This window comes from Ceratotherium simum, chromosome 22 (assembly GCF_057802395.1).
Source record: "Ceratotherium simum simum isolate JZ-2026a chromosome 22, ASM5780239v1, whole genome shotgun sequence".
NCBI lineage: Eukaryota > Metazoa > Chordata > Mammalia > Perissodactyla > Rhinocerotidae > Ceratotherium > Ceratotherium simum.
The window spans coordinates 499,955-527,556 of NC_141921.1; the positions used below are offsets into that span (position 1 = coordinate 499,955).

At 43.5% G+C, this 27,602-nt stretch overlaps 1 protein-coding gene across 5 annotated transcripts in view; it reads right to left on the minus strand.

Moving 5' to 3' along the window:
* Positions 1 to 27,602, minus strand: part of FGGY (FGGY carbohydrate kinase domain containing) — a 395,835-nt gene that overhangs the window by 323,430 nt on the left and 44,803 nt on the right. For all 5 annotated transcript variants that reach the window (XM_087445836.1, XM_087445837.1, XM_087445832.1 and 2 more), the window contains one exon: positions 9,053 to 9,141. In XM_087445836.1, coding sequence (XP_087301962.1) covers positions 9,053 to 9,141 — 89 coding nt within the window. The remainder of the gene's footprint in view (positions 1 to 9,052; positions 9,142 to 27,602) is intronic.

A 27,602-nucleotide genomic window follows, 5' to 3' on the forward strand; every position in this document is an offset into this window, starting at 1 on the left:
TGGCCTATTAATACATATGCAAGTAACAAGTGAATGAGTGAGTGAATGAATGACGGAAATTGTGAGCTACAGTTGACCTCCTTCCCCGTGATCTCCACCACCCTCACCCTCCAGCTTGTTATTATCATAGAAGGATTATAAATTGGTACCTGGGATACTGGTCAAAGTAATTTACTGAGAAATTACAATTTCATGATTATCTTTTTACCTGCCCCAAATTAATTCTCCCTCTTTTCTTCAGTAGTAAGAGAAATACAATTTTATTCGGGTAGCCACACATCCAGCTAAAAGCCTACTTTGCCGAGTCTCCATTCTAGCTAGATGAGACCATAAACCTAAGTGCTGGCCAATGCTATGCGAGCAGAAGTATGATGTAGGTCTCCTAAGAAGCTTGTTTAAAGAAGGCTGACTCAGATGTGTGGTACATCCTTTTTATGCACTCCCTCCACCTTCTTTCTCCCTGCTACATGGAATGTGGACGTGATAACAGAGACTCCAGCAGCCATCTTGGACCATGAGGTGACCTTGAGAATGGAAGTCAGGGCTGAGGATGGTGACGTAAAAATGTCAAAAGAGCTAGTGTCCTTGATGACTTCAGGGGGCTGTCATAGTAGCCCAAGACTCCATATATCTAGATTACTTACAGAAGACAATGAACGCTTATATGTTTAAGACACTGATATTTTGAATTTTCTATTATTCCTATTATTCATCAGTGAAGCGACAAGGATCATATTTCTTCTGTAAAGAGTGAAAGCATTTTTCTTTCCCAAAAATAAGGACGAAGGAAATCTAATATTTACAGGCCATTTCTCAGCACTATTAAATATACTAAAAAATAAGCTGATGTAAGAGGATAACTGAATCATTCTTCCTAGAACCTAGAAGAACTGTTTTATACCATTGTTCTGAGAAATCGTCCTTTAGTACGACCACAAAACAATGCAAATCACAGAGCTTTAGCATCAATCATCAGGAATAAATAATCTTTTTTTCCAGAACTCTTTAATTTTATGATACTACCTGGGGAATTCCTTATCAAGTTTCAACCGAGGTCTGGCCAAAAAATTTTACTTCTAGGACGATCTCAATTCAATCAATTTACTCTCATTCAGTAGATTTGCAGCATTATTTATAATAGCCAAAAGAGGGGCTGGCCGGGTGGCGTAGTGGTTATGTTCACGCGCTCCACTTCGGCAGTGGCCCGGGGTGCACAGGTTTGGATCCCGGGCATGGACTGACGCACCGCTTGTCAAGCCATGCTGTGGCAGTGTCCCATATAAAGTAGAGGAGGATGGGCACAGATGTTAGCCCAGGGCGAGTCTTCCTCAGCAAAAAGAGGAGGATTGGCAACAGATGTTAATTCAGGGCTAATCTTCCTCACACACACAAAAAAACCATAATAGCCAAAAGAAAGAAACACCCAAGTCTCCATCCTGGGTCCATCAACAGGAGAATGGAAAAGCAAAATGTAGTATATGCCTATGATGGAATATTATTTAGCCATAAAAAGGAAGGAAATTCTGACACATGCTACAACATGGATGAATCTTCATGACATTATGCTAAGTGAAATATGCCAGACACAGAAAGACAAACACTAGATGATCCTACTTGCATGAGGTATCTAGAACAGGCAAATTCACAGAGACAGAAAGTAGATTAGACATTAACAGGGGCACTGGGGGAGGCCAGGAATGGGGAGTTATGGCTTAATCATTACAGAGTTTCTATTTGGAATGATGAATAAGTTTTGGAAATAGATAGTGGTAATGGTTGTTCAATACCATGAATGTAATTAAGGCCACTGAATTGTACACTTAAAAACAGCTAAGATAGTAAATTTCATGCTATATATATTACAATTCATAAAAATTAATAATATATCAAAACCATTGAACTGTATACTTTAAATGGGTGAATTGTATAGTATGTGAATTATATTTCAATAAAGCTGTTTTTTTAAAAAATCAAGTCTTATCTCAGATATGCAACTGAGAAAGACAATTGGGAGGCCAAGTACTGAAGAAAGGTTGTGGACTGAGGCAGTCACCAGAGGCAGATATTAGAGTGGAAGCTTCTCCCTCCTCTCCACCATGCTGCTGCCCTGGCCCTTAGGAGGATGAGACTGCAACCACCTGCTCTCTCCATTTGGAGCAGAGCCAGAGGAAGCACAGCTGACTCTGCACCCCGTCCGCTTACTTAAGTTTCTCCAAGGAGGTAAGGAAAATTCATCAGAACATTTAGAGACTGGAACATATTAAGCCACATTTTAAGGGTCACTGTGTTAAAGATAAGGTGATAAGTCATGCCTAGAACATTGAGTCCACTCCTTCACGTTCTCTGCCCTGGTGCAACCAGCATGCCTTGGCTTCAGGTAAGCACACCTGAGCAGGGTCTGCATCCATGTTGCTGACTCAGTTACTTGACTTGATATCTGGTTAACATATCCGGTCTTCCTTCCCCCATGTATGTGCACACACACCCGAACATGTGGATACTGGTTGAGCCTCACCTCTGAGCTGCATTATCCATCCAGTATACCAGAAGCTCTGTACATGAGAGGTGAGAGAGTATTTCCTAAGATAATGAGGTAGTTTTTCATTCTTCATTTAGCTAATCCATCAGTCAGAACCCCAATGGCAAGAAAGAGTGGCACTTTGAACCCTCAACAACGGGGATTTCTGTTAGGAGTTTTAATAATGAGGATTAATGTTAATTGTCCAAAGTGTGATAATGGCACTATGGTTACACAGGAGAATGTCAGTATTCTTGGGTCATCATGTTACAGAATTTAGGAGGTAAGGATGTGATGTCTGCAATTCATTTACAAATGGTTCAGCAAAAGAAACACATACATGCATGTCAGATATAGACAGACAGAGAGCACACTTGAGAGCACAAACGTAACAAAATGTTACTAATTGATGAATACAAGTAAAAGATATGGTGTTCAATACACCATTCTCTCAACTTTTCTGTAGGTTTAAAATTTTCTCAAAAATAACACTTGGGGAAAAATACAAAAGCAAAAAAAAACATGAGTTCTCACGAATATCTAAGAAAACACTGAAATCCCAATATGACATATGTAATACTAATTGACATAATTAGTAATTGTCATTAATTGACATAAATTAATAAAATAAGTAGCTGGTAAACATAAAAAAATTAATTGCATTTAATAATCAAAAAATGCAGTGAAAATAAGATACTATTTCGAGCCTAAAAACTTTGGCAAAATTGACAAAGATATATTATACTGACATAGGATAGAATATTATACAAGTATCAAAAACATATTTTCAGATAATATTGATAGGGAAAATACAATAATATATTAAGAAAAAATAAGCTGTATAAAGTAGATTTACAATTTAAAAAATGAAAAAATAGGAGAATAAGAGTCTAAATAATGATACCATTTTTGAGAACCTGAGGATTATATTTGGAAAATGACTACAGATCTGAATTCATGGCCCGACCATAATCTTCTGACATATTAGCAAATAACTACGAGAAAAATAACAGTACAATAATATCCCTTATTAAGGCAAAACACAGAGAACCACGCAACTCAGGAAAATAACTGCTACTTTAAAAGGAATTACATTTCTTAAAAACCATAATTTCATCTCTTTATAGCAGAAGACTATTTACTGACAACTTACACAGAACTGTACACTGTAGTGGAGGGGAGAGGGAAGGGAAAATAAATAAACATATCATATAAAGAAATATAAGGGAAAATAAACCTGAGATTCTAGAAATTCAGCCCTGTTTTCCCACATGCCATAGAAAAGTCTCAAGAATTCTAACATGGAACTTCTGAACCAAACTCATCATAGTGTTTCTTGCGCATAAGGAGCTTGGTCATCAATTTCTTTTAGTCCAAAGCATTAAAAATAAGTGAATGAGAATAGACAAATCTCCCATACAGAATAATTCAAAATAATGTACATAGACACTCTTTCCTCAAGGAGGCAAAGCATACCTCCATACTCCTTAAGTATGGGCCGTGCATAGTTACTTCCTTCCAAAGAGAAGGGGGAAAAGAGTTACTTACAGTGGAGAAACCTGACAAGCGACGCCTTGGCCAGGTGAGTAAGGTCAACATCAACAGTGATAAGTCATACTGAGAGTATGTACCCTTGATATAAGCCATGAGGAGAATGGCACTCATCAGAAAATGGGACTGTGGTCCTCCTCCCACAGACTACCCAAGTCTCATCATGAGAAAAACATCAGACAAACTCCATTAGGAGGGACATGCTACAACATACGTGACCAGTACTCTTCAAAGCTGTCAAGGTTGTCAAAAACAAAGAGACTTGACAAACTGTCACACAGCCAATAAGAGCCTAAGGAGTCAGGACTAAATTATATGGTATCCTAGATTGGATCCTGGAACAGAACAAAGCCATTAGGTAAAAACTAAAGAAATCTGAATAAAGTATGGTATTTAGTTAATGATAATATATCACTATTGATTCATCAATTGTGACAAACATACCATATACTGTAAGATGTTAGTAAAAGGGTAAGCTGGGTGTCATGTATATGGGGACTCTCTGTACTGTCTTTACAACTTTTCTGTAAATCTAAAACTGTTTTAAAATAAAGTCTATTCAAAATTATAATTAAATTTAATGGGACAAACTTTTAAATGATTTATAGAATATTGCCAACTCTTGATAATCTAGGGGAAATTTCTCTCAGACTCTAGTGTTAGAAAGAACAACAGTCAGATTCTTATCTGTTCACTCACTTAATCCTGATCACGTTCTAATCTTTGCTTTGGCCACTAGGAAGCTTGGAAACAAATCTATTAGTAATTATGAAGAAGCTTCTAGTTTCTATGAAGCTCTTAGTTTCATCTTAGTTATTCTATTAATATTTTCACTTCATTGTGACTTTTTAAAAATATTTTTATCACTGTTTTTATCTTTTCCTATTACCAGTCACCTCAAATCTCTTTAGAGGGAGGATTTATATCTATGAAAGTGTTTTTATCTGATTATACAAAATGTTACTATTCAAATTTCTGACTTCCTATTTCTCATGTTACCAAAATTCTGGATAGTTACCCACTCAATGGCTAGAACATGGCAAATTACTAAAGCATTCAGCTTCAGTTCCTGAACTGCAAAATGGTGATAACACCACCCACTTTGACGGGTGGTTGTGAAGACTAATGGGGTCCACATTTGTTAATATGCCTAGAACAGATGAAGAGAAGGCACTAGAGAAATGATAATTACATTATTATTATTATTATTAATAACAAAAGAGCAATAGTATTTTCATTAATATAATAAAAAGAATGGAGCTGAATTACAAATCAATCATAGGCCAGGTGGTGATTTTCTCAGTGACCTAGATAAACAAGAGTAGCTGCCATATTTTGGAGGATAATAACAATAACTAAAGAAAAGAGGGGGAAAAAAGGGGAGGAGAGAAAAACAGATAAGAAGTGGAGGAGGAAGAGGGCTTCTTACACATTGTAACTGCCAAAAACAAGTCTGAAAGCTTTAAGACAAGGTGAAATCTGATCACTTTTTAGCCTTGACTCCACTAGAATAAGAAAAAGAAAAAAGGAAAGGAAAAACAAAACACCCTTGAGCCTTTTTGGCACTCATTTCCCCAAAGCCTTCCAAAGCAATCACAATAAGAGCCAACTAAACACCAAACCTGAACCTCTCCTTAGCCCAGAGGATGCCAAGCTCATGTCCCACAGCCTAGTTTTTGGCATTGGTACATTCTAATTCAGACCCTTATCTTCCTTATTCTAGAAGAGGGACAGGCATGGAGATTTTTCATTAAAGGAACTATGCATTGTTTTAAATACTATGCGCTACACTTTTTGTCCTTGGTACCTCTGACTCCCTCAATAACCCTGAGAGGACGTCCAGGTGAGGACCTGAGGCTCGGGGGGGAAGGAATTCGCTCCAGGTTCTCATCAATAGTACATGGCGAAGACACTGAACCCAGGTTAGTCTGACTACAAGGATTTCCCTCCTTCCACTGCGCCAGAAACTTAGCACAAGGATTCCTTGCCAAATCGACAGAGAAAGGGAACTAAATAAAATAGCTAATTCCTTTAAAAAATTTCTTAGCAATGTGTCGGAAGTTTTTCTGTTACCTCGCTCACTCAGTTCATACAATAACCCCACAGAGTAGGTGTAAATTTATCCCAATTTTACAATCGAGAAAGCTCAGAGGGGTTACTTGTTCACCCTGATCACACAGGTTGAAACAGATAAGGGAGAAGGAATTGGGAGATGAGGAAACAACAGAAGAGAGAGAAAGATGGATGTCAGAGATCCGTGTGCCGGGGAGAGGCTCTAGAAGAGAGGAAATTGGAAGGGCGGCCTGTTGAAGCTGCTCGCAGTCAGGGGCAAGGAGCTGGAGGGGGGATCGCATATTTGTACCAATGAAAACAGACTGAGTCACGAGTGTCGCAGCTGATAAAAAAAATGGCAGGGATGACTGGACAGCCAATAAATCATTTCTGAGCATTAAACTTTCTGCTTCCTCAGGTTTGAGACTGTCATGGGTGGGGATGGAATTCCCCAAGCATGTTCTGATAGGCTAACAAGAAGCTCTCCATTTTTAAATTCACCAAATTCATTAGATCTTTTAAAATACTTCCAACCCCTCACAGGTATGGAGCACCCCAGAGTCACATATTACTTTCATGTATATTCTGGTAGGCAGTGTTGTCCCAACTTACCTGACCATAGAAACACCTGGGGCACTTGTTAACATACAAATCCCCAGGTACCCCACAGAGATTCTGATTCAGTAAGCTTAAAACAGGGAGCCCCGCCGGCCCGGTGGCTCAGCGGTTGGGTGCGCTTGCGCCACTACTGGCGGCCCGGGTTCGGATCCCGGGCGCGCACCGATACACCGCTTCTCCGGCCATGCTGAGGCCGAGTCCCACATATAGCAACTGGAAGGATGTGAAACTATGACATAAACTATCTATGGGGGCTTTGGGGAAAAAAAAAAAAAAGGGAGGAGGATTGGCAATAGATGTTAGCTCAGAGCCGGTCTTCCTCAGCAAAAAGAGGAGGATTAGCATGGATGTTGGCTCAGGGCTGATCTTCCTCACAAAAACAAAAAAAACAAAAAAACAAAAACCAGGGAGCCCTGGCGATCCGTGCGTTTATATGATTCAGCTGATTCCTATAATCAGGATAGTTTAGGAAAATTGCTTTAATAGGACTCTCCCAACAAGGTTGCAGGGTAGGCACCATGACCCCCATTTTACAGATAAGAAGGAGGAGTTTCAAAGAAGGCAAGGTCACACAACTCGTGTGGCACAATGGAGGACTATAAGTCACACTGTGACTCCACGGTGAGTATGCACGCCACTGCATTTACTTCTGTCTGATCCAGGGCTAGCTTCAAAAAGCTTGCTCCTCGGTGTCTTACTATGGCATCAGATACTAGGAGATGGGGGCACAGACTACCCAGCACCATCAGAAAGAACCAGGGAAGAAGTCAATGTCCCCGGGCTGAATAACACTCAAGGAAAAAGAGAAGGAAAGAAGGGCCTCCTCCACCTGCACTTCTGTTTTTGGGTCCTCAAGGTCCACAGGCCGATGGGGTATTGCCGACACCCACACGATTAGCACTGCTTTGACTAATAGGTCCATTTGGCTAAAATGATCAAAACATTTCTTTCACTACTGCACAAAGGTAGGAAAAAAAACTGGAGAAAGATCCTTCCAGAAATAATTTCTGACAATTAATGTCACAGCAAAAGAGAAATGCCCAAGATGAGACCCTCACCCACACACTAGCCTTCCCACTGGTAATAACGGTGGAATGGTGACTAACTGCACCTTTTGGGGTCAAGTTCAGACCACTCCTCCAGAGCCTTCTCCCCCCTCGAGGGGTGAGTCCCTGAGGTTCGCTGAGGTCATGTTCTGTGTGTGTGGATCCCCTCCACCCGAGCATTTCATCAGTGGGCGGGGAGGATAACAGACATGAAGAACAACGTGCTTGTGAAATACGTCCTCCCCTATCTCCTTTCTGGAAGCCCCTGCTGCTGAGCTGTCACACTCTTATCAACTGGACAAGAAAAGATCCAAATCATACAAAATGAGGTAGACAGGAAGAACACAGGGATGACAGTTCTCCTCTTCCCAGCTTCTCATGAGTTTAAATAAAAAGGGAAATGGGAGGATTTAGCCCTCCCTAAGTGAGCTGACTTGAAGATACAACAACTGCCTCCCTAAACGCATGTATTTGTGCAGGTTTACCTGTCCTCTGGGAAAGATCCTCTTCCTCACAGGGTTGTTCAATACAGATTCTAAACCGCTTTCAGGATGTGAAGACCCCTCCCCACCCTGCTGTCCTCCGTGTGCATCCCCTGAAATCTGAGGTCATTATGACAACAGACTTGCATACCTTCATGTCCAACCTGTTTCTCTCTCTCTACATATATATCCATGCACACATCCACTCTGGTAATTATAGCAGCCAGAATTTCACACTCGATGAGTATTTTTTAAATTTTCTCTGTCACATAGCAAAAACTTATTTATAACATTCAAATTTTATTGAGAAACGTTGTTGACTTCAACACACATACCTCTACACTCTGGGATGATTCAGGTACATTGATATAAAAAGCAAAATAGCTTCATAATGCGCCCATCCAGTGAAAATCAGCTTCCTCGAAAAACATATCTCCTGCCTTAATATTAGGGACCAAAAAAAAAAATTTCTTTTATTCACCATGTAAAAAGTGCCTTTGGAAAAATGGTCACATTTCATGATGGACTATTCACATCTACTGCAAATGTGTCCAATTTAATGAATGGTCTTCACCTTGGATACCCACATTCCAGGCCTACAGGAACAATGGTGTCTGGCCATGTGTAGTGGAGGTGGAAGATGTATTCAAGATGTTTCAAGTATGCAAAATCGTATGCAGATGTACAAACAGTTCGTCTAGTCAAAGCAAGTTAAGAGAGCAATATATATACAAACGCCCAAGAATGGATGAGCACAAATAAAATCCAACTTGTAATTAACATACCGTGCTGTGACACCTGTTGCCTTCCACGATAAGAAGTCTGGGAGATCAAAGAAATGTCCCGCCTTATCCCAGCAAGTCTCTCTCAAGTTCTGCCAAATTAAATACATATTAGAATCAATTATGGCTTTTTTTCTACCCCTCTCCTCTTTCAATAATGTTTCAAATTTTTCAAAACAAAAGCATAGCCAACAATGCCCAATAAAACATCTGTTCAGGGGCTGGGAGTGGGGATGATATAAAAGCAATATTATATAGGAAAGAAAAATTGGCAATTATTGATCCTTCCAAAAATGACTATAATTTCCCATTTATTCCTCTTTGCCAACCTGGAGGGGCAGGAGGCATATTCTGTGAGGGTATGCAATCTATCTTCCCAGAGGAGGGTGAGAGGATATGCTTCAAGACATATAATAAGATTTCAAAGCTGAACAGCTATAAACTGGGAAGAAAATGCAATAAGAAATTACTCAATGAAACAGAATGTGTCCTGCCATGTAAAATTCTTCCCACGCCAACTGCTTCCAAAGGAGATAGGAAAGATGTCCCTGCCCTCAAAGAGCTTCCCATCTAAGCCAAAGAGAATCAAGCTATTCTTCTAAATTTTTTAAACGTTAGTTTCTTCCACTCTGCCAATGTGGTCAGACTTTTTCTTGCCAACGGGCTTTTTCTTTCCTCTGCCGCTTCTGTCTGGAAAATCCATTCCTCACCCGCCACCCTGTTCCCCCCAGAGTCCATGCAGCCCTGCCCCCTTTGGCTAACCCTACCCACCCTTCCCGGGGGAGGCCTTCCAGGATCTCCTACTAAGGTTAGGTCTGGCTGTCGCACAACCCATACCGCCCACAATCATTTGTGTAATGTCTTTCTTTGCTGCTAGATTGTAATCTCTACAAGGTCAAGGGCCTTGTCAGTTTATGCACTATGATATCCCAGGACTGTCTCCTCTCCTCCCCCTACAAAGGACTGGACCCTCAGCTGTGAGGAGAAACCACATGACCTCAGTCCCCTTACACACTCAGCTGGACCAGGGATGGACATGTGACCCAACTGAGCCAATCAGATTCCTTCTCCCAGGAATTGAGAATCAGGATCCAAATGGAGCCATTTAACTTCTGCCTGTGAATGAACTGGAGGTGAGATAAACTTGGAAGCTGTGAAGTGGCCATTTTCTGCCAAGTACCTGGAAAAGAACTTCATCAAGACAAGAGTAAAGCAGATAGAAGCAGCAGCAAGAAAGGTTTCCTACCATCCAGGCAAGTCTCTATGTCCTGGTTTCAATAATTCTCTCCCCAAGAGGCTACAACAAAAGGAATGTATCATAAGCACGAGATATCTTTAGGAACCCAAGGGCAACAAAGCAGAAGTCCTGAGGAGACGTATTATTCCAGTATCTGTTAGGGGGTGACACATAGGCACTCAGGAAATATTTGATGGACAACAAGACAAACTGCTCAGGTTCACCTCACAAACTCCCACACGAGTAACACTGCAGAGTTTATACATGGCTTCCAAGTGCATTCTCTCCTTAGGACAACACACAAGTCCTGAGGGTGATGACATCTATTTTACAGACATGCAACTGGCCTTTACCTACATTTGCCCTCAAATGCTCTGAGTTCCTCCTCTTTCCTCCTTGCCCGTCACTACTGTATGAACACAGACATCTATGCACAGCAGAGAAGCTGAGTATTACCCCAGCTACAGAGTTCTATTAAAACAACGGCAACACCGGAAGGGTTCATATGTAAAAGGCAGTGTTAAGCCCATTTTCTGTTATCGTTGTTTATTTGTTTGGGTGGGAGTTTGCATCTGGAAAGAGCTAAATTTCTCTTTGAATGCCCATACATCCTAATGTTAAAACAAAGCAAAACTTAAAGCTGACTAAATATGCCTAACGCAGCCAGGAACTCGCATTATCTTTACACACTAATAGGTCACAAGCAGAAAACTGTCGCCTTTGAAACTATGTGAGTCAAACTATGAGTATGCCTTCTGGGGAGTCCCCAAATCTCTTTCCACGTGCTTTGTGGTTTCAGTGATCAGTTCTCAGGGAGGAGGAGACCAGGCAGCCTCTTCCTCAGGTCTCCAGAAACGCATGGCCAGTCACCAGAAATGAACCACTGAACCACTGCAGCACAGCCAGTGCTCCACGCTAAAGCTGAGCCATCTTCCTAAACTCAGAAAACAACCACTTCTGTCAGGTCCTGTGTACGGCCACTAAAGACCTGTACAATGCGAGCGCTCAGCCAGCACCACACAGACAGCCCCTGTGGACAAGGGGACCCAAGCAGAATGTCTGAGAGAGAACTTCAGGCCTCTTGCCAAAAAGAGACACATCCGGGGTGGGGGGCAGAGGTAGGAGGCGCAAGACAGCCGAGGAGAATCATTTCTTCTTGAGACCAGGCCAGCTTCACTGATCAAAGCCAGGGACCCCATTCATGCCTCTCTATAGGATGAGAATCCACAAAAATCTTATTAGAAGTATGAGGCATCCTTAAGAACGCATGTGGTCTCAGAGGAGAAGACAGCAGTGTTCCCTGCTTTCTATACAGAAGCCAAGTCTGGAGATTAGCCAGCAGAGGGAAGAGGGAAAGAGTTTGCCTGGATGGGAGGGAACGTCTCCAGAAGCCTGATCCCTCAAGATGCCGACAGACTACCTATGAGGTTCCCATGCTGTTCTTATGTTGGGCTGCATGACTCACAAGTGCTTTGTCATCAAATGCCAGATTAGCCAAGGGCATATTAGGCCCCATGGATGGATTTTTAGTCCAGTTCTGTGGGAAAATCTCTCCGTCCCTCCCCCTCCCCAACCAGTACAGTCCCAGCTGAGGGCCTCAATCTTTTTTTTTTTTTTTTGTGAGGAAGATCAGCCCTGAGCTAACATCCATGCCAATCCTCCTCTTTTTGCTGAGGAAGACTGGCCCTGGGCTAACATCCGTGCCCATCTTCCTCCACTTCATATGGGACACCACCACAGCATGGCCTGACAAGTGCTGCCTTGGTGCGCGCCCGGGATCCGAACCCGGGCCACCAGCAGCAGAGCGCATGCACTTAACAACTATGCCACGGCGCCGGCCCCGAGGGCCTCAATCTTACTGCATTAATCCTATTCTTATAACCATTGGGCCTGCATCAGCACAGTTACTGTCCTCTTATACTCCTCCACAGCTGGCAATAGTGTTCCCACATGCCTCATCTCATTTGATTCTCAGGGAGGTCAGAGGTGTGTAGACGATATACAACAGTCATGTACTAAGGATATAGAAACGGAGGCTCGGATGACAAGGGCTTACCCCAAAGTCACACAGGGCTTCCAGCTCTAGAGTTAAGAGTCCTTCCTTCCACTGTGCACAGCCACCACCTTGAGTCTCCCAGACCTCTCAGAGCTGTGGATTTTGGCCTTTTGGAAGCATCACGATGGAAGCTATTGCTATTCTTTACAGAAGAAAAAAAAAACACACACAGAAAAGTCCTCCCAAATGCATTTTTTTAACATAATCTTTATGATTTCAGAGATTTCATTTTCAATTCTGGGCTACTCACTTACCTTCTATGTACCTAATAACCACCTCTGTGCACAAATGGTGCACGGGTCAGAGAGAGCACAGAGCAGGTCCCAAGCACACATCAACTGTACTATATCTCCTTATGTGATGGCTGAATCCAGCTCAAACTAGGAGCTCTCTGTGCTGAATGAGTTCAGTCTACCCTCTAGTTACCAAGCAACTAACAAAAACTAGTCTTTTCAAGAAAAAGAAAAATCAGCAGTGATTTGGGGTAAACGACTTGGCAATAAAGGCTTCTGCATTCTTGCTTTGAGCTAAGCAATCCCTGGAAGTCTTGAAAGAACCAAAGAGAACAACTCTTCACTTTTTTAAAATCATCTATTACTTCACAAAACTGCAGCATTTCTTGGGAGGAGGCTGCTACTCAAAGTGCACGTGGCTGCAGGTCTCAGCAGAGGGAGGAGGCAGAGCAGCATGTCGGAGGTTCAAGGCCAGGCAGCAGCCGCCCTGGCAGCCTTGGGGCAGGGACATAGCTTCCTCCCTTTCCCTCTCACTGCAGTGTCTGTCCAGGGAGGCAGTGACGTCTCTGCTGGCTTCTAGATGGCGAGGGAACTTGTGGGGAAAATGAAGCTGATACTGCAATGTATGTCAGCAGACAGCAGGGTCTAGGAGGAGCAGGAGAAAGTAGGGATAACCAGTTAAAGAAAGATCATCCAAGTATTTTGTTATTAATTGCAAAAGGGATTTTACTGGGGCTATCTGCTGTGTGCAGTGAATAAAGGGAGGGAACAGAGCTCCCTAATCTCCCCCCGCCAATAAGTGATCCTGCCTGAACACTCAAATACCCACAAGGTTGTTTTCCAGCACAACTACCCAGAAAATAGCAAAAACTTATCCTCACTCTTCGTTCAAGACTCCAAATTAGGGGACAGGCTGATAGCCCAGAGAGGAAAGGTGTTTCAGGAAGAAACTTAATCCTCAATGTCATTCTTAGAAGAAAAACAATGCTGAAAACATGGAGTAGGTGATAGTCCCCAACCAGAAACTTCCCAGAATGAATGGAACAATTGTCTGTTTCAAGCTCCCATCCACAGAGAAAAAGACCAAACACTGGAGATATTTCAAGTCAGAGAGAGAAGCTGAGAGGTTTGTGCTACTACAGGCATCTTTCTAAAAACTTAGAAGTTACCATTACATTCCTTCGTTTAAAACGGTTCCACAGTTCCTCGTGGCCTAGAATCACATTTTATCTCCTGGGCGTGGCTCTCAGGACAGACACTTAACAACCCGCCCCAAGCTGGCCATTAGTGTTGACTCCTGGGCTCACCGCAGCACCCTTCTCTCAGCACTCTCCGCTGGCTCTCGTCTCACTTCTTTCACTACGTCTCCAAGCCTCTGTGGAAGCTGACGCCTCTACGTGGACTGACGTTCCCATCTTCCCCTATGATCAGCCTTCCACCTCTGATTCAAACCCACCCAGCTGAAATGTCACCTTTTCAGTGAATCCCTCCATCCCCTGCTGCATCCTAATTACCTATTCCTGTGCCTAAATTCACCCCAAAATGACAAACTCCTGGAGGGCTAAAGCCAGCTAACTCATGAAGAAAAGCAAAAAGTTTCAGGAGGCATAACGAAATTTAAAGTCAGACCCTTTTAAAATAAAATTACAGTGAAGCTGGAGAAAGCTGTGTGCAAAGGAAAAGGTAATTAATAAGATGATGTATGACAATAATGTAATGAGTCTGATACAAGGTTTGGTGAGTCAGCCTCATAACTTTATCATTGGATTTTGTGTGGCTGCATATCTGCCTCTAGTGCGTAACCACAGACAGGGCTAAGAGGAGGGAAAGGGCTCAGGCCAGGGAGGCCAGAAGAGGCTTCATGGGGAGAGATTTGAGCTGAAGCCTAAAGGTCAAGCAGAATAAATATCTATGCTACTGCTGAGGACGGCACCCAGAAACAAAAACCTGAAATGACAAGATCGATTACCCCATTTAACCGTTCCTTCACAGAATTTACTTGTAAAGTGAAATAATTCCATTGTATAATTTAAATTATTTAATTTTCAAGAACTGGATATATATATATATGGTGTGTGTGTATATATATGTATGTATGTATACATATGTGTGTGTGTATATATATATGTATGTATATATATGCTTCCCCCCCCACCTCCCCTAGGGCCCCACTATTGTACAGAAAGGTAAATTTATAATCCACACTAGAGCTAGTTTCCCAACCATAAAAATGTTATCATGTACATGAAAACTGATCCTATTCAGCAAAGCTAACTTTGCCCAGGAATGTGATACCGCCACATGCATTAGGAAAACAAGGCTCTGGTATGTGGGCTCTAAGAACTTTGGAGTCAGGCAGACCTGAGTTTGATTACTGTCCTCACCACTTCCCAGCTGTGTAGCTTTAGGCAAATTAATTTCTCTAAGCCCCAGTTTCCTCAAATGCCATATGACTAGCATCTCCCTCAAAGGACGCTGTGAGAACTAAATGAAATAATGCCAACAAGTTTCACTCTAATCACTGCTACAGAGCTTCATATTTTTCACAGCACTTTGACATGCATGATCTCATCTGATCTGTATAATTCTTTAAGGCAGGGGAGGCAAGAAATTATAAACCTCACCTTGCAGGTTAAGAAACTAAAACTCAGAAAGGGACCACGACTGTCCCAAGGTTACACAACAGATATGTAGAAAGAGAGACTTAGATGTAGATCTCTAACAACCAGCCCAGTGCTGTTCTGGTGCCTGCCTCCGTAACACAGAATAAAATGCAGAAGTGCCAGGAGAAGAAGAGAGACTCTAAGGTGACCTAGATAACAGGAATCCTATGGGTGGTGCTATCTACAGGAGGGAAGGAGGGAAGAAGGAAGGGACCTCCTTCCTCATATGAAGAGAAGGCTTTGGAATGGGTTAGAAGGTCTGGGAGCAGACATGAAAAAATGTAGAAGATCTGGGCCAAGGGAGACGTGAGGAGGTCTTCCTGATACCTCATTCTCCTGGACCCCGTCACGCCCTTCTCACTGCTATTCTGCCTCCTTCTTGAGCTCCTTTTCCTTGGTTGCCCGTTAAATGTGGCAGCTCCCCAGAGTTCTTGCCCCATTCACTGCTCTCCTCACTGCTCACATGCTCCCTGGGCAATCTCAATTACTCCCATGGTTCCAAACAAGTACAAGTTAAATAACATGCCAAATCTCAAACCCCACACTCTTCTCTGGGACACATCCCTGGATGTCCCACTGCACCTCTAACTCCACACGTCCATAACAGAATCTGCTCTTTTCCCCCAAATGTTTCCCCTTCCTTGATTTTCTATGTCAGTTGATCCAGTTTCCTAAGGAATCATCTTCTACTTCTCCTTCTCTCTCATTCTTTACATCCAATCATCCTTCTAATTTAAACTCCCAATTAATTCATGAAGAGGTTCCTACCACTTCACCCTCTGTATGAGAGTTCTCCAAAGAAATAGAACCAATAGATTTTATATATATATATACATACATATACATATCCGATATCTTTCATACGAAATCTCTTCACCTACATATACATACACATATACATATGTAGATGAAGAGATTTATTATAAGGATTTGCTCACACGATTACGGAGCCCGAAGAAGTCGCAAGATCTGCAGCTGGCAAGCTGGACATCCAGAAGTTCCAGTCTGAGTCTGAAAGCCTGAGAGCCAGGAGAGTTGATGGTACAAGTTCTAGTCCGAAGGCCAACAGGCTGGAGACCCAAGAAAAGCCAGGTTTCAGTCCGAGTCTGAAGGTAGACAAAGACTGGTGTCCCCGTGCAAGGCAATCAGGCAGGAGGAGTTCCCTCTTACCAGCCTTTCGGTTCTATTCAGGTCTTCACTTGATTAGAGGAGGGCAATCTGCTCTACTCAGTTTACCAATTCAAATGTTAATGTCATCCAGAAACACCCTCACAGACATATTCAGAATAATGCTTGACCAAATGTCTAGGCGCCTTGCGGTCCACTCCAAGTGACACATAAAATTAACCACCATACCCTCATCTTCACTATCCTATTTTCAGTCCATCATATTCTATCACCTGGATTATTGCTAACACATCTACGGTATACTACAGAAGTGGCAACAATTCCTCCCCTCCCAGTTTCCATGCCCTTTGCAATATGACTCTGTAGCTCTTCCCATTAAGAGGTGAATCTATTTCTCCACCACTCGAATTGGGCCTGGCCGTGTGACCTGCTTTGACCAATGGAATGAAGCAGAAGTGCCACCATGCTACTTCTGAATTAAGGCCTCACAAGACCTTGCTTTTGTCTTCTTGGAATACAGCGCTGCCACATGAGGCAGCTCAGGCTGGCCTGCTGGAGGATGAGAGGACATGTGGAGCAGAAACAAACCATCCCAGCCAGGGCTCCAGACACACCAGAGAGCTGAGCAAAGCCAAAATCAGCAAACCCTACCCAGCCGACCTTCTATAGACTCTTGAATGAATTCAGCAGAGACCAGAAAAACCATTTGCCTTAGCCCATCCCAAATTAGCAACCTGCATAATTATGAGGTAAGTAAATGGTTGGTTTTTTACTCCATTAAGTGTTGAGGTGGTTTATTACACAGCAAAGCTAACTGATACAGCCCCTAACTTTCAAATCTTACCCCCCTTCAACTCCCACCTCTACAGAGCCAATTAGAATACAACGGCCAACGTAAAATGTACATTTGACTATATAAATGATTCATTCATTCACATTCAGTAAGTATGTCTTTGGTATCCTCTATGTATAGGTACTGTGCTCAGTGCTAGAGAAATAAGACCAAACAACAGACACACACCCCCGCAGGGAGCTTGCAATCTAGTATACTTTGCACCCTTCAAAGTTCTCTACTGCTTTGGAGTGAAAGATCAAATTCATTAACACGGCATTTCTGATCCACGTCTTACTCTCTAGCTCCATGTCTGATCACTCTGAGATATTACACGGTGATCACGCACATAAACTGTGATTTGGTTCAACATTCTGGCTTTGTCCACAGTGCACCCTACCTGAAATGCCTTCCTTCTTTCACCTGGTCAACATGGACTCATCACACAGGACTCAACTCTAGTGCGACCCACTCATAAGCTGAGTTAGGTGCTCCTACGCTGTGGCCCCACAATACTCTGTGAACATCCTATCACGGGCCTTCCCTGTCTGTCTCCCTCACTAGACTGAAAGCTCCTAAGAGGCAAGGACTGTTTCTTTCAGTCTCTCTATTCCTAGGACCTAGCATTGAATCTGATACATAGATGATGAAAAATGTTAGCTAAATGAATAAACAAACAAATGAATGAGAAGAGATATACGAGACAAATAGGAGCTTGTGACATGGAAATAAGGAATGAATGGATAAATGAACGAGGCTGTGAATAAGAACTGTCCCAGTTTCTCTCTTCTCATTCAAGTAATGGCTTTTCACAGTCCATCTTAGGAGCAGAGACACATTCCAGCCAAGCCAGACTGCCAGGAAGATAAATTTTTCTTCTCAGGGTGAGCAGGTCCTTTGGAGAAGTCTTATTTTAATTGGAAAATGGATTCTTCACTTCCTGGCTTGGACTCCTGGGTCAGTGCAGCGCCATGCTGAACGGCTGCCAAGCCCCACTGGAGAGGGGGCTGCGGCGGGAAGAGCGCACCGTCAAATGCCGAGTGCTCTGGGACATCTGAGGACAACCTGGTGTCGGGTCCAGGCGGGCTCACATGGATGCCCCCTCCTCTTTCTTCCCCAAATGTCCTTCAACCCAAACTTTACTCATCCCCACCCCATAAAGGATGGTGTACGTTCCTGTTCCACTTGGCATTTCTTTGGGTTCCACTTGGCATTACTTGGGTGTATAATACCCTTCCTTGTTCATTTATACCACTGTGCAGAGTTCCACTGTCATGTCCTGTAGGGCACAAAGTCCACAACAGAGAAATCCCTGCACTGCTCAGCTAGTAGAAGATTACCAGAACTCCACAAACTCTTCCTTATGATGGATGCATAGCAGTCCAGCATCACAGAAAACATCCCTTCTCAGAACGCTGCTTGCATCTTTGGTGAAGGGTCCTTGTAGAGGACGCTGACCACTGTACGGTTATTGTGACCTGGCTCCAGCTTCCTCTCTAGCCTCACCTGTCAACACCTTCACCTATCAGCAACCCCTACAGCCCCGGATTCTCCAAAGAGGCTGACCCAATGGCAGATCTGGTAACACAACATGCTGCTCTACATTGAGGGGCCTTTGCACATCCTGCTGCCTCCTCTCCGGAGCCAGACTGCAGTGGGCATCTCCTGGCTCTAATGCTTCCCAGCCACGTGGTCTTGGGAAAGCTACTTAACTACTCTTCACTTCCCTTTCCTTGTCCTGTAATAATGACAGAGAACACCACCACCACCTACGCCACAGAGCTGTAAGGGAGCAAAGGAGCAAATGTATGTGAGGTGTTTAGAACAACATTTAGCACATAGGAAGCACTTGTTAAATGACTGTTCCTATTACTAGTTGGAATGTCAATTCCACATGTTTCCATCTTCAGGAAGGAGGACAGGCTTTGGAGACTGACATATTTTAGTTTAACCCTTGGTTTTCCTACCTGGTACCTAATGTCTATGGGTCTCACTTTGTTCATTTACAGCAATGTTTAACTCACAGTATTGTTAGTAGGATTTGATTCAATGAGGCTGTACATGTTACTGTGCCCATCCTGGCACAACCCCAGTTAATGTTAGTTTCCTCTGCAAGCCTTACCCTTCTCAAATTATATGGGGGCCTGTCTCCTTTACTAGACTCTTAGCTCCTTTTAGGGAGGGACTTTAATTTATTCATCTGTATCCCTAGTGTTAGCATGAAATAACTATTTCTCAAATGAAATATTTATTGACCATGCAACAATCTGTCTATCAGTCCTGGTTTGTGGCCAGGTGTGTGCTAGGTAGGAAGGTGGGCCATGAAAGGCTGGAATATACTGCTCCCAATCCCCACGTTGCTTATTGGCTAGGTGGAGCAAAGACTCTGCCTATGAAACATCCAGTAGGAATGGATAAGTAGTACAGAATAACTCAAGTTCGAAAATACCTGATTTATAAACTAAGAATGCTGCATGGTCATAAAGGAAAGACTCTGCTGTGGGCAGGCGGCAGAGGAAAGGTATTACTTAGGAGGTAGCGCATGACCTCGGTGTAGAGGGAAGACAGAGACCAAGGAAGATGGGGTGGTGGGCAGTCCAAGCTGGGGCAAGTGCCTGAGCAACAGTGCAGGAAGCAGCATCAGCTGTGTCCCTGACCACGGAATAGGAAGCCTGAGAAGGTCTGCCTGAGAGACATGTGCGGAAGTGCAGGACGAGGAGAATCTGGATTGTGTTAGACACTCGGGTCAGAAGAGAAGAAGCCACCATCAGTCGCCGAGCAGAGGGTGATTTGTGAATCCAGCAATACAGGGTGGGAAGTATGAAGGGGAGAAGAGACAGGAGGCAGGAGGACCAGTTCCCATATACACTTCTGACACAGAGAGAGAAGAAAGAGCGTAGGCAAAGGAAGGAAGCAAGGAAAATGGAGGCAAAAGAGAAGATGAGTGAGAAAGAAAATGAAACACGAAAGATTAGGTAGAAGGGGAGGAAGGAGAAGAAAATAAAGACAAACATGAAAGACACGCAAAGAGAGAAAGGGAAGACAGGGTGAAGAGAAAGAACAGGTTCAACGGGAGAACAGAATAAAATGAGAAAGGCTGAAAAACAAAGTAAGAGAGAAAGACAGAAAAAAATAGAAAAACGAAAAAGATGTGTAGAAAACAGCAGCAGCACCACGACAATGTCCCTGATGAGAAGACATGTGCAGAAGGCAGGGCAGAAGGCAGAGCCCTGTTCTCGGTCTGCGCACTGTCTCTCCTCCGGGGGAATGAAGTCATGGCTGATGTCACCACCTCTGAGTCACACGCCCACCAAAGCAGAGGTGGAAAGGGCCCTGCCTGGTGTGTAGTCCTACCCTTCTAGACAGGAGGGGTTAATTCATGCTCTCTTCTCTGGAGTGCTGTCTAGTCTAGGCCTGAGATGACTGAAATGAGGAGAGCTTCTCCTTCCGCCCAGAAGGACACCACAGCCATGTGAGCATTCGGAGCCCATCTTCACTGAGTTCTCAGGTCCAGGCCCCTGAGATGGGGAGTCAGAAAAAGTGCAGCAAATAGCTTCAGGTTCTGCTCTGATTGTGGCTAGGGTAAACTGGCTCCATCCTATGATGTCCAAAAAGGAAATTCCCATAACGAATAGTACTGAGGACACACAAGGGACTCAAAAGTGCTTTCTGACCTACTCGCTGAAGGGCTTTCTCACATTCTAAGCTCTCACCATACTTTACCTGCAGCCCATGGAGGTCTTGTTTCCTCAGACTGCCAGACCTTTACTCACGCCGTTCCACGCACCCGGCCTGCCTTTTGTAAGCTACCCACCCAAGTGCTTACCCACCCCAGTCCATCCATCAGCCCCCAGCCTATATCTCCTCCTCCTGACTCCTCTCCCCCACCCAGGACCTGACTTCCATTCCTCTGCCAGGGCACTGTGCCTTCATTCCTGCCCCTCTCCCAGGATACGAGCAGCCTAAGGACTTACTGCTATACTCCCAGCATTTAATAAAAAGGACCTGGAATAAAATAAATTTTCAACAAATATTTGCTGAATGAACATCCTTGATCAACTCTGGCAGGAACTGACTAGCACCACACTATTTTGAGACACTTCTAAAACACGTACTGGTTCTTACAGCCATCACCCTGAGGATGCACATTCCTGAAGACAATACTCTAGAAGTTACTAATAACAGAGCAAGTGAAAATGCTCTAGAAGCATGCGCTTGGAGCGTCTCAGGATGGACTGACTCTCCTCAACTGCTCCACTCCCCCAACCCTGGGCCTGCGAGCTGCTGTGGAAAGACTGCAGGCTCGAGTTAGATTTGGGTTAGATTACCAGCTCCACCGTTCACTCTCTTAGTCCGCCCCACCTGTTCAAACAGGAATAATACCTGCTCCCCATGCTGCCCACAAAGATCAAGCACAGTTGAAAAAAACAACAACAAAGTGTCTATCCCTGAACAGTCTGAATTTTTCCATTCACTCCTGGCTTTCTTAACTGCACTTAGAGATAAGTATATGAAAAACAGACCTCACTAATTTTCTTTCCAAAAATCAATTTCTTCTGTTATAATCACCATCTGAAAACACATCACTACCACCAGCACTCTACAACGTACCAAATACCTTCCGATACATGATATTGCCTTTACCACCATTTTATAGACAAGAAACTAATGCTCATAAGTGAAGCGAATTGCCCAAGATCATGCAGATAGTAACTGAAAAGCCTGGGGTGGAACCCGGGCCTCTTGATCTCCAAACCCGAGACTCCTTCACCACAGTCCGGCTGCTGCTTCCCAGGACACGGGAGGTGCTCAGTAAATACTTGCACAGTGATTCACTCTCTTTCTCAGGTCCCTGGGCTTGTCTCTGACCCCCAGCCAGAGCCAGACCACACGGCTTCACGCCAGGACAACTGCAGGAGGCTTCACGCTGCTCCCAGTTCCCTTCTCATCTATCTGAGGTCCACAGGGTGCCAGCATTGGAGGAGGACTTCAGCGGTCATGGAGAGCAGTTGTTCTCAAATGCCAGACCATGAACTAGTGTCAGTCATGGCCAATAATTTTCACTAATCAGTGGTGAAGTAATAATACAAATAATATTAGGGAAGATGAAATCCTTATTAATAATATTATGAATAATTAATTGGTAAAAAGATCTCATTTCCTAATTGCCTGCTTTGCTTTCCTTGGGCAAGCTCCAACACTCTATACATGTAGCATTACTGGGAGAAAATGTCTGTCTGTCACAGTTCAGACCCTTCAGCAAAGCCCTAATGAGAGACAGAGGCCAGGAGGACAGAGCCACTTACTCAGGCAGCTCTCTAATTTCCTCTGAGCACTCCCCAGTCTTGCATTTTTGAGCCAGGAGACACTGACCGTTGAGACTGCAAAGCCTGGAATCCAGACCAAAGCAGCTCTTTGAGAGGGTGTGGATATGGGTATTGATGGGGCTGCAGAGTTGAGATCAGACTTTTTTTTATTACCGAGGTCACTCGCAAGTTTTACCTAGTCTGTAGCCTCTCCGTACAGGAAGGATTCAGAGAGACATGGACTTTTATGGGGATCCCTGAATCATTTTACCATTCAACCAGCAAAGTGGCCATAGCCTGATGCACAGAGACAAATCTCAAGTGAGGTCCTAGCTGCAGGCGTACTTCCAGGAGCCCTGCGTTCAGAAGAGGTAAGGAACTAGTTGAATCATTTATTCATTCTTTCAAACTACACACATTTAAGGTGAATGCATAGGGAAGGAAGAGGCCAGCTCTTTAAGAGGTAACTCTAACGTGCTAGAGCACAGACTAAAGAGGAATGGGCTGGAATTGGTGTAGTGGAGGGCATCTCAGATCTCACCCAGTCTCAAGCATGATTCTTTAATAATGAATCTAACTTAGGATAACTGTGATAACTTTTTATTCTAGAGTTCATATTTATCTTAAAAATTCAAGTCAGACAAAGGTGTTATCTGGGACTTGAAACTTACACTATGAGAACCAGCTCTCTCTACTGAGGTGTCTCATCTGTAGAGCAGACGGGGGACTCTGCCTGATAAAGGCTGGAGTTTGACCAGCTAACCTTTACAACTCCTTTTAAATCCATTTCCTAGAGTTAGAAAACCCAGGTTTGCATTCCAGCATTGCCAGAAGTAATAGAGTCAGTAAATGGTCATCTACTTAACTCCCGCCATCCTTAGCTTCTTTATCTGCAAAGTAAGTGATAACATCTACCTCACAGGATTTTCATAAGAAAGAAGTAGATAGCTGATTTAAAAGCACACGGTTGGTATTTAATCAATTCTAGGGCAGGTGTTGATGATGTTGGTAGAGAGCAATCAAACAGGGTCAATTGAGATATCTGAGATAAATAGAATTCAGGAAGTATCTCAGAAAGTCTTTAATATTTCAAACTGCTTTCACAAGTATAACGATGTCTCAACTTACTCCCAAAACTTAAGGTGGGGTGATGGATGGAGAAAGGGACAGATGGATGGACATATGTGTGATATGTGATAAAGCAAGTACAGTGAAATGGCAATGGCAGAATCTGGTGATGCTCTGAGTGTTCACTTTAAAATTCAACTTGTCTGTATGTTTGAAAATTTTGATAATAAAATGTTGGAAAAAAATGGCTTTCACAGCCTTTTCTTCTAGACTTGGGAGCTCCCCAGATAAAGGATGCTCTTGGCTTCCACCTTCCTCCCCATCACCAGGCATAATGCCTTCTACAGAGCAGTCACTAGACAAAAGTTGGTTTCACTGACTAAATGAATATGTCCCTACAATAGCAGAACAGTTATTCTCATTTTGAAGATAACGGAACCAAAAAAAAGAGTAAAACCAACTCATATGCTCAGAGAAATGAGATTTACTTACCCTTCCAGAAGAATGCCCTGTCTTGCATCTTTTCTGACTTCTAGCCTGCCTTCTCCCTTGCCCTAATCAACATCTATCTACCCCAAGCCTCCAGAGCTCCGAAGTGACAGTTCACCTCAACGAGGTCAAGCGTGCTAATGAGTTCCTATATCATGACATACATTGAACACGTCGTCTTTTGTAGTGTCTTTTCTAAAGACAATATTTTCCTCTAATAGATGTGACCTCCATTTCAGCCACAGTGAGAAAAGGATTTTATTCAATTTTTGTTTTACATCAAATCACACCATGAAGGTATAAAGCCAGCCGAACTTAGCAATCTTTCTCTTGCCTCTCTGGTTAAAAACACCTAGATGTAGCTGAATTTCCGCACAGTGGTCAGAAGGCTGGTAGCAAGGAAGCTGGGCCCACGGGCTTTACTACTACTACTACTAGCCACGATTCTGGCTCCGACCAGGAAACATGAATTCATTTACAAATACTGAATATGTTTTCAATGCCAAGCACTGTGTTTGGCTCTGGGGATACAGCATCCAGGTATGGATGGAGAGAGTTGGTTCCTGCTCTTATGGAGCTAAGAATCCACCAAACCAAATGAGGAAGGAACACAGTGCAGGAGGGAAAAAACAAGACAGGATCTAGAGCTAAAAGACCTTCACAAAGCCCCAGTCCTGATACTTGTGGACAAGTGATTTCATCTGTTTGAGGCCTGTTGTATTTGTCTGTAAAATGTGGCAAATAGTAACACTTATCTCACAAGGCCATGTCATAGATCAAATAAAGAAAATATATGTCCAAGTCTGCCATAAGCCATAAAGTAAAATACAAAATACAGTATTGTAATAATAGCTGACATTTATCAAATGTTACTAGATATCAGGCCAAGCCCGGCCTCCTCTTTTTTGGTCTGTTTTTAAAAATTACCTTGTTGGGGGCCGGCCCCGTGGCTTAGCGGTTAAGTGCGTGCGCTCCGCTGCTGGCGGCCCGGGTTCGGATCCCGGGCGCGCACCGATGCACCGCTTCTCCGGCCATGCTGAGGCCGCGTCCCACATACAGCAACTAGAAGGATGTGCAGCTATGACATACAACTATCTACTGGGGCTTTGGGGGGAAAAACATAAATAAATAAAATCTTTAAAAAAAAAAAAAAAAATTACCTTGTTGGACTATAAAACTATAAGAATACATCACATATTTGGCATAAGTCAAATAAGCAAATGCAAGGATGATAAGGAAAGGATGCTCTGTCCAGGTAAAGGCAGGCAGGCCATCAGCCTCCACACTCCATATATTCAGTCACAAGCCCCGTTTATGGGCAGACCACCCGGGAGAGAAAATCCACAACAGACGCCCTAACAACAGCCAACAATACTGCCCGCACCGCTAAAAGGCTGGGAGGAATCTGGTCCAAATGTAACAAGGCTCTGGTATAAACATTCTAAAGAGAGGCAGTTAGATTCAGTAGATGAGTCTTGGATGCTCTTGGCGGGTGAAGGGAGCAACGTAAAGGGGTTATACATCTCAAGAGTACAACCATGCAGCGGAGAGGCCCAGAGGAGGCACTGCCTCAATCAAGGGCCTTCACCTCCCACACAAAATAAGCGGTGACTCCAGCAACAGGACTGCAGCCAAGGGCTGGCTCCAGGGTGGAAAGCAGCAGTAATACTCCAAACTTCCTTTTCCACAATGAGGAGGACAAAAGTAACTTACACTCAGCATGCAGTGGATCTTTACTTTGGAATGAAACTATTGGAGAGACACACCTAACGTCAAAAATGGTATGGTAAATGATTTAATAAGTTCATCCATTCATCCATCCATCCATCTGTTAAAATATTTACTAAGTTACTAGTGTTAGATGCTAAGCAGTGCCCTAGATGCTAGGGGCACACAGATAAAGGAGGCACAATATCGTGTAATAAATTCCAGGGAAGAGGTAGGAGGATGCCATCGGGGACAGAGGACAGGACCCTAATCAACACTCGAGAAAGTCAAGGATGGAGAAAGTGAAGGAAGGCTTCCTGGAGTCTTGATGAGTTCGTATAAGTTTTCCCAAGTGAAGGAAGAAATTATGTTTGCCAGGCAGAAGGAAAAGCCTCAGCAAAGACCCAAGGGTGTGAGAGAAAACGGGTATGGTGTCCTTAGAGCCACTGACCAAGGACTTCACAGAAAGTCTTTCCATTTCTCCCAGCATTTTGTTATAGGAAAAGTAATGATGGATTCCTTGAACAAATTCCCAGAGCCTGGGCCTCAAATGCAAACGCCTGGAGGGTGGTGCTGGACAAGGAAGCAAGTGCAGCAGGCTGGGTGGGGACGGTGTGGAAGGAAGGACACTTGCTCCTTCTAAAGGAGGCAGCTCCTACTCAGCTCAGGCCAGCTCCTTCCACATGGGAATGTGGGCCCAGGACTCCCGAGTCCTTTTGTTGTTTTTTCTAGAGAAGCAGAAAATCTGGTTTTTTTGGGGTAAAATTTCTTCGTTTTTAAATGTGGGAAACTAATTAAAAACATTTTTTTTTTTCAAGCAAAGGGCGGGTCAAACAAAACCCATCTGGGGACCAGATTCAGCCTGTGGGCTGCCTGCCTGCAGCCTGGCACGAGGGAAGAAACAGCACCCTTTGAGAACAGGCAGTGAGGGCCAACGGAGAGAGCCCAGAGCTGGAAGCAGGCTGGGCCCGCTGAGAAGCCTGCCTCTACCTCTTACTTGTTGTGCAGCTTTGGGGAAGCCACTTAAGGCCTCTAGGTCTTGTTTTCCTCATGCGTATAATGGGATGATAACACTGTGTCACTGAGGGACTTAGATGAAATACTGTGAAGCACCTTGTGCAGTGGTTTTTAGGAGAACAAACCCAAGAAGAAAAACATCTCATGCTAAATCATAAAGTTTTGTCAACCAGAAAGGTTAGCTATGATTACAAGATTATTTTTTAATGGAAAATTACTAAGAAGTAATAAAAACATGAGCATCGTGCTATAACAGTAGCAAACTACTCCATGGATACGGTCCCATTACTAATGTCTTTTGTATATACAGCCAGTCTTTTCTCTACACTGATAATTTCCTAAAACAAATGCATTTATAAGACTGCACAGTCTTGTAATTTGTTCCCTTTAATATTATAGTGTACTTTGTTGTTGCTATACAAATATTTATTATCTACCCAGTACATATGCCAGAGTGTTTCTTTTTAAGTCATAAAACAGATCCTGTCACACCCATACTTAAAGTCCATCAACCATTTCCCAGTGCTCTTAGAATAAATCCAAATTCCAGCCCACGGCCTCAAGGCTGTGCAGCACCTGGCCCAGCCCACTTCTCAACCTACCTCCTACCTCCGCCTTGCTCATCTCCTCCCAGCCCTGTCACCTCCTTTGCTGACCTCACAGGTGCTCTCCTCCCCTCCGTGAATCTGCTGCTCCAGCAAATCTCATCTTTCAGGTCAAACGAAACCTCCCCAGAGAGAACATACTGGCCATGCCAAATCTGTTCATCTGTGGTTTTCCTTCATAGCATTTGCCAGCAAACAAAATCACTTTGTAT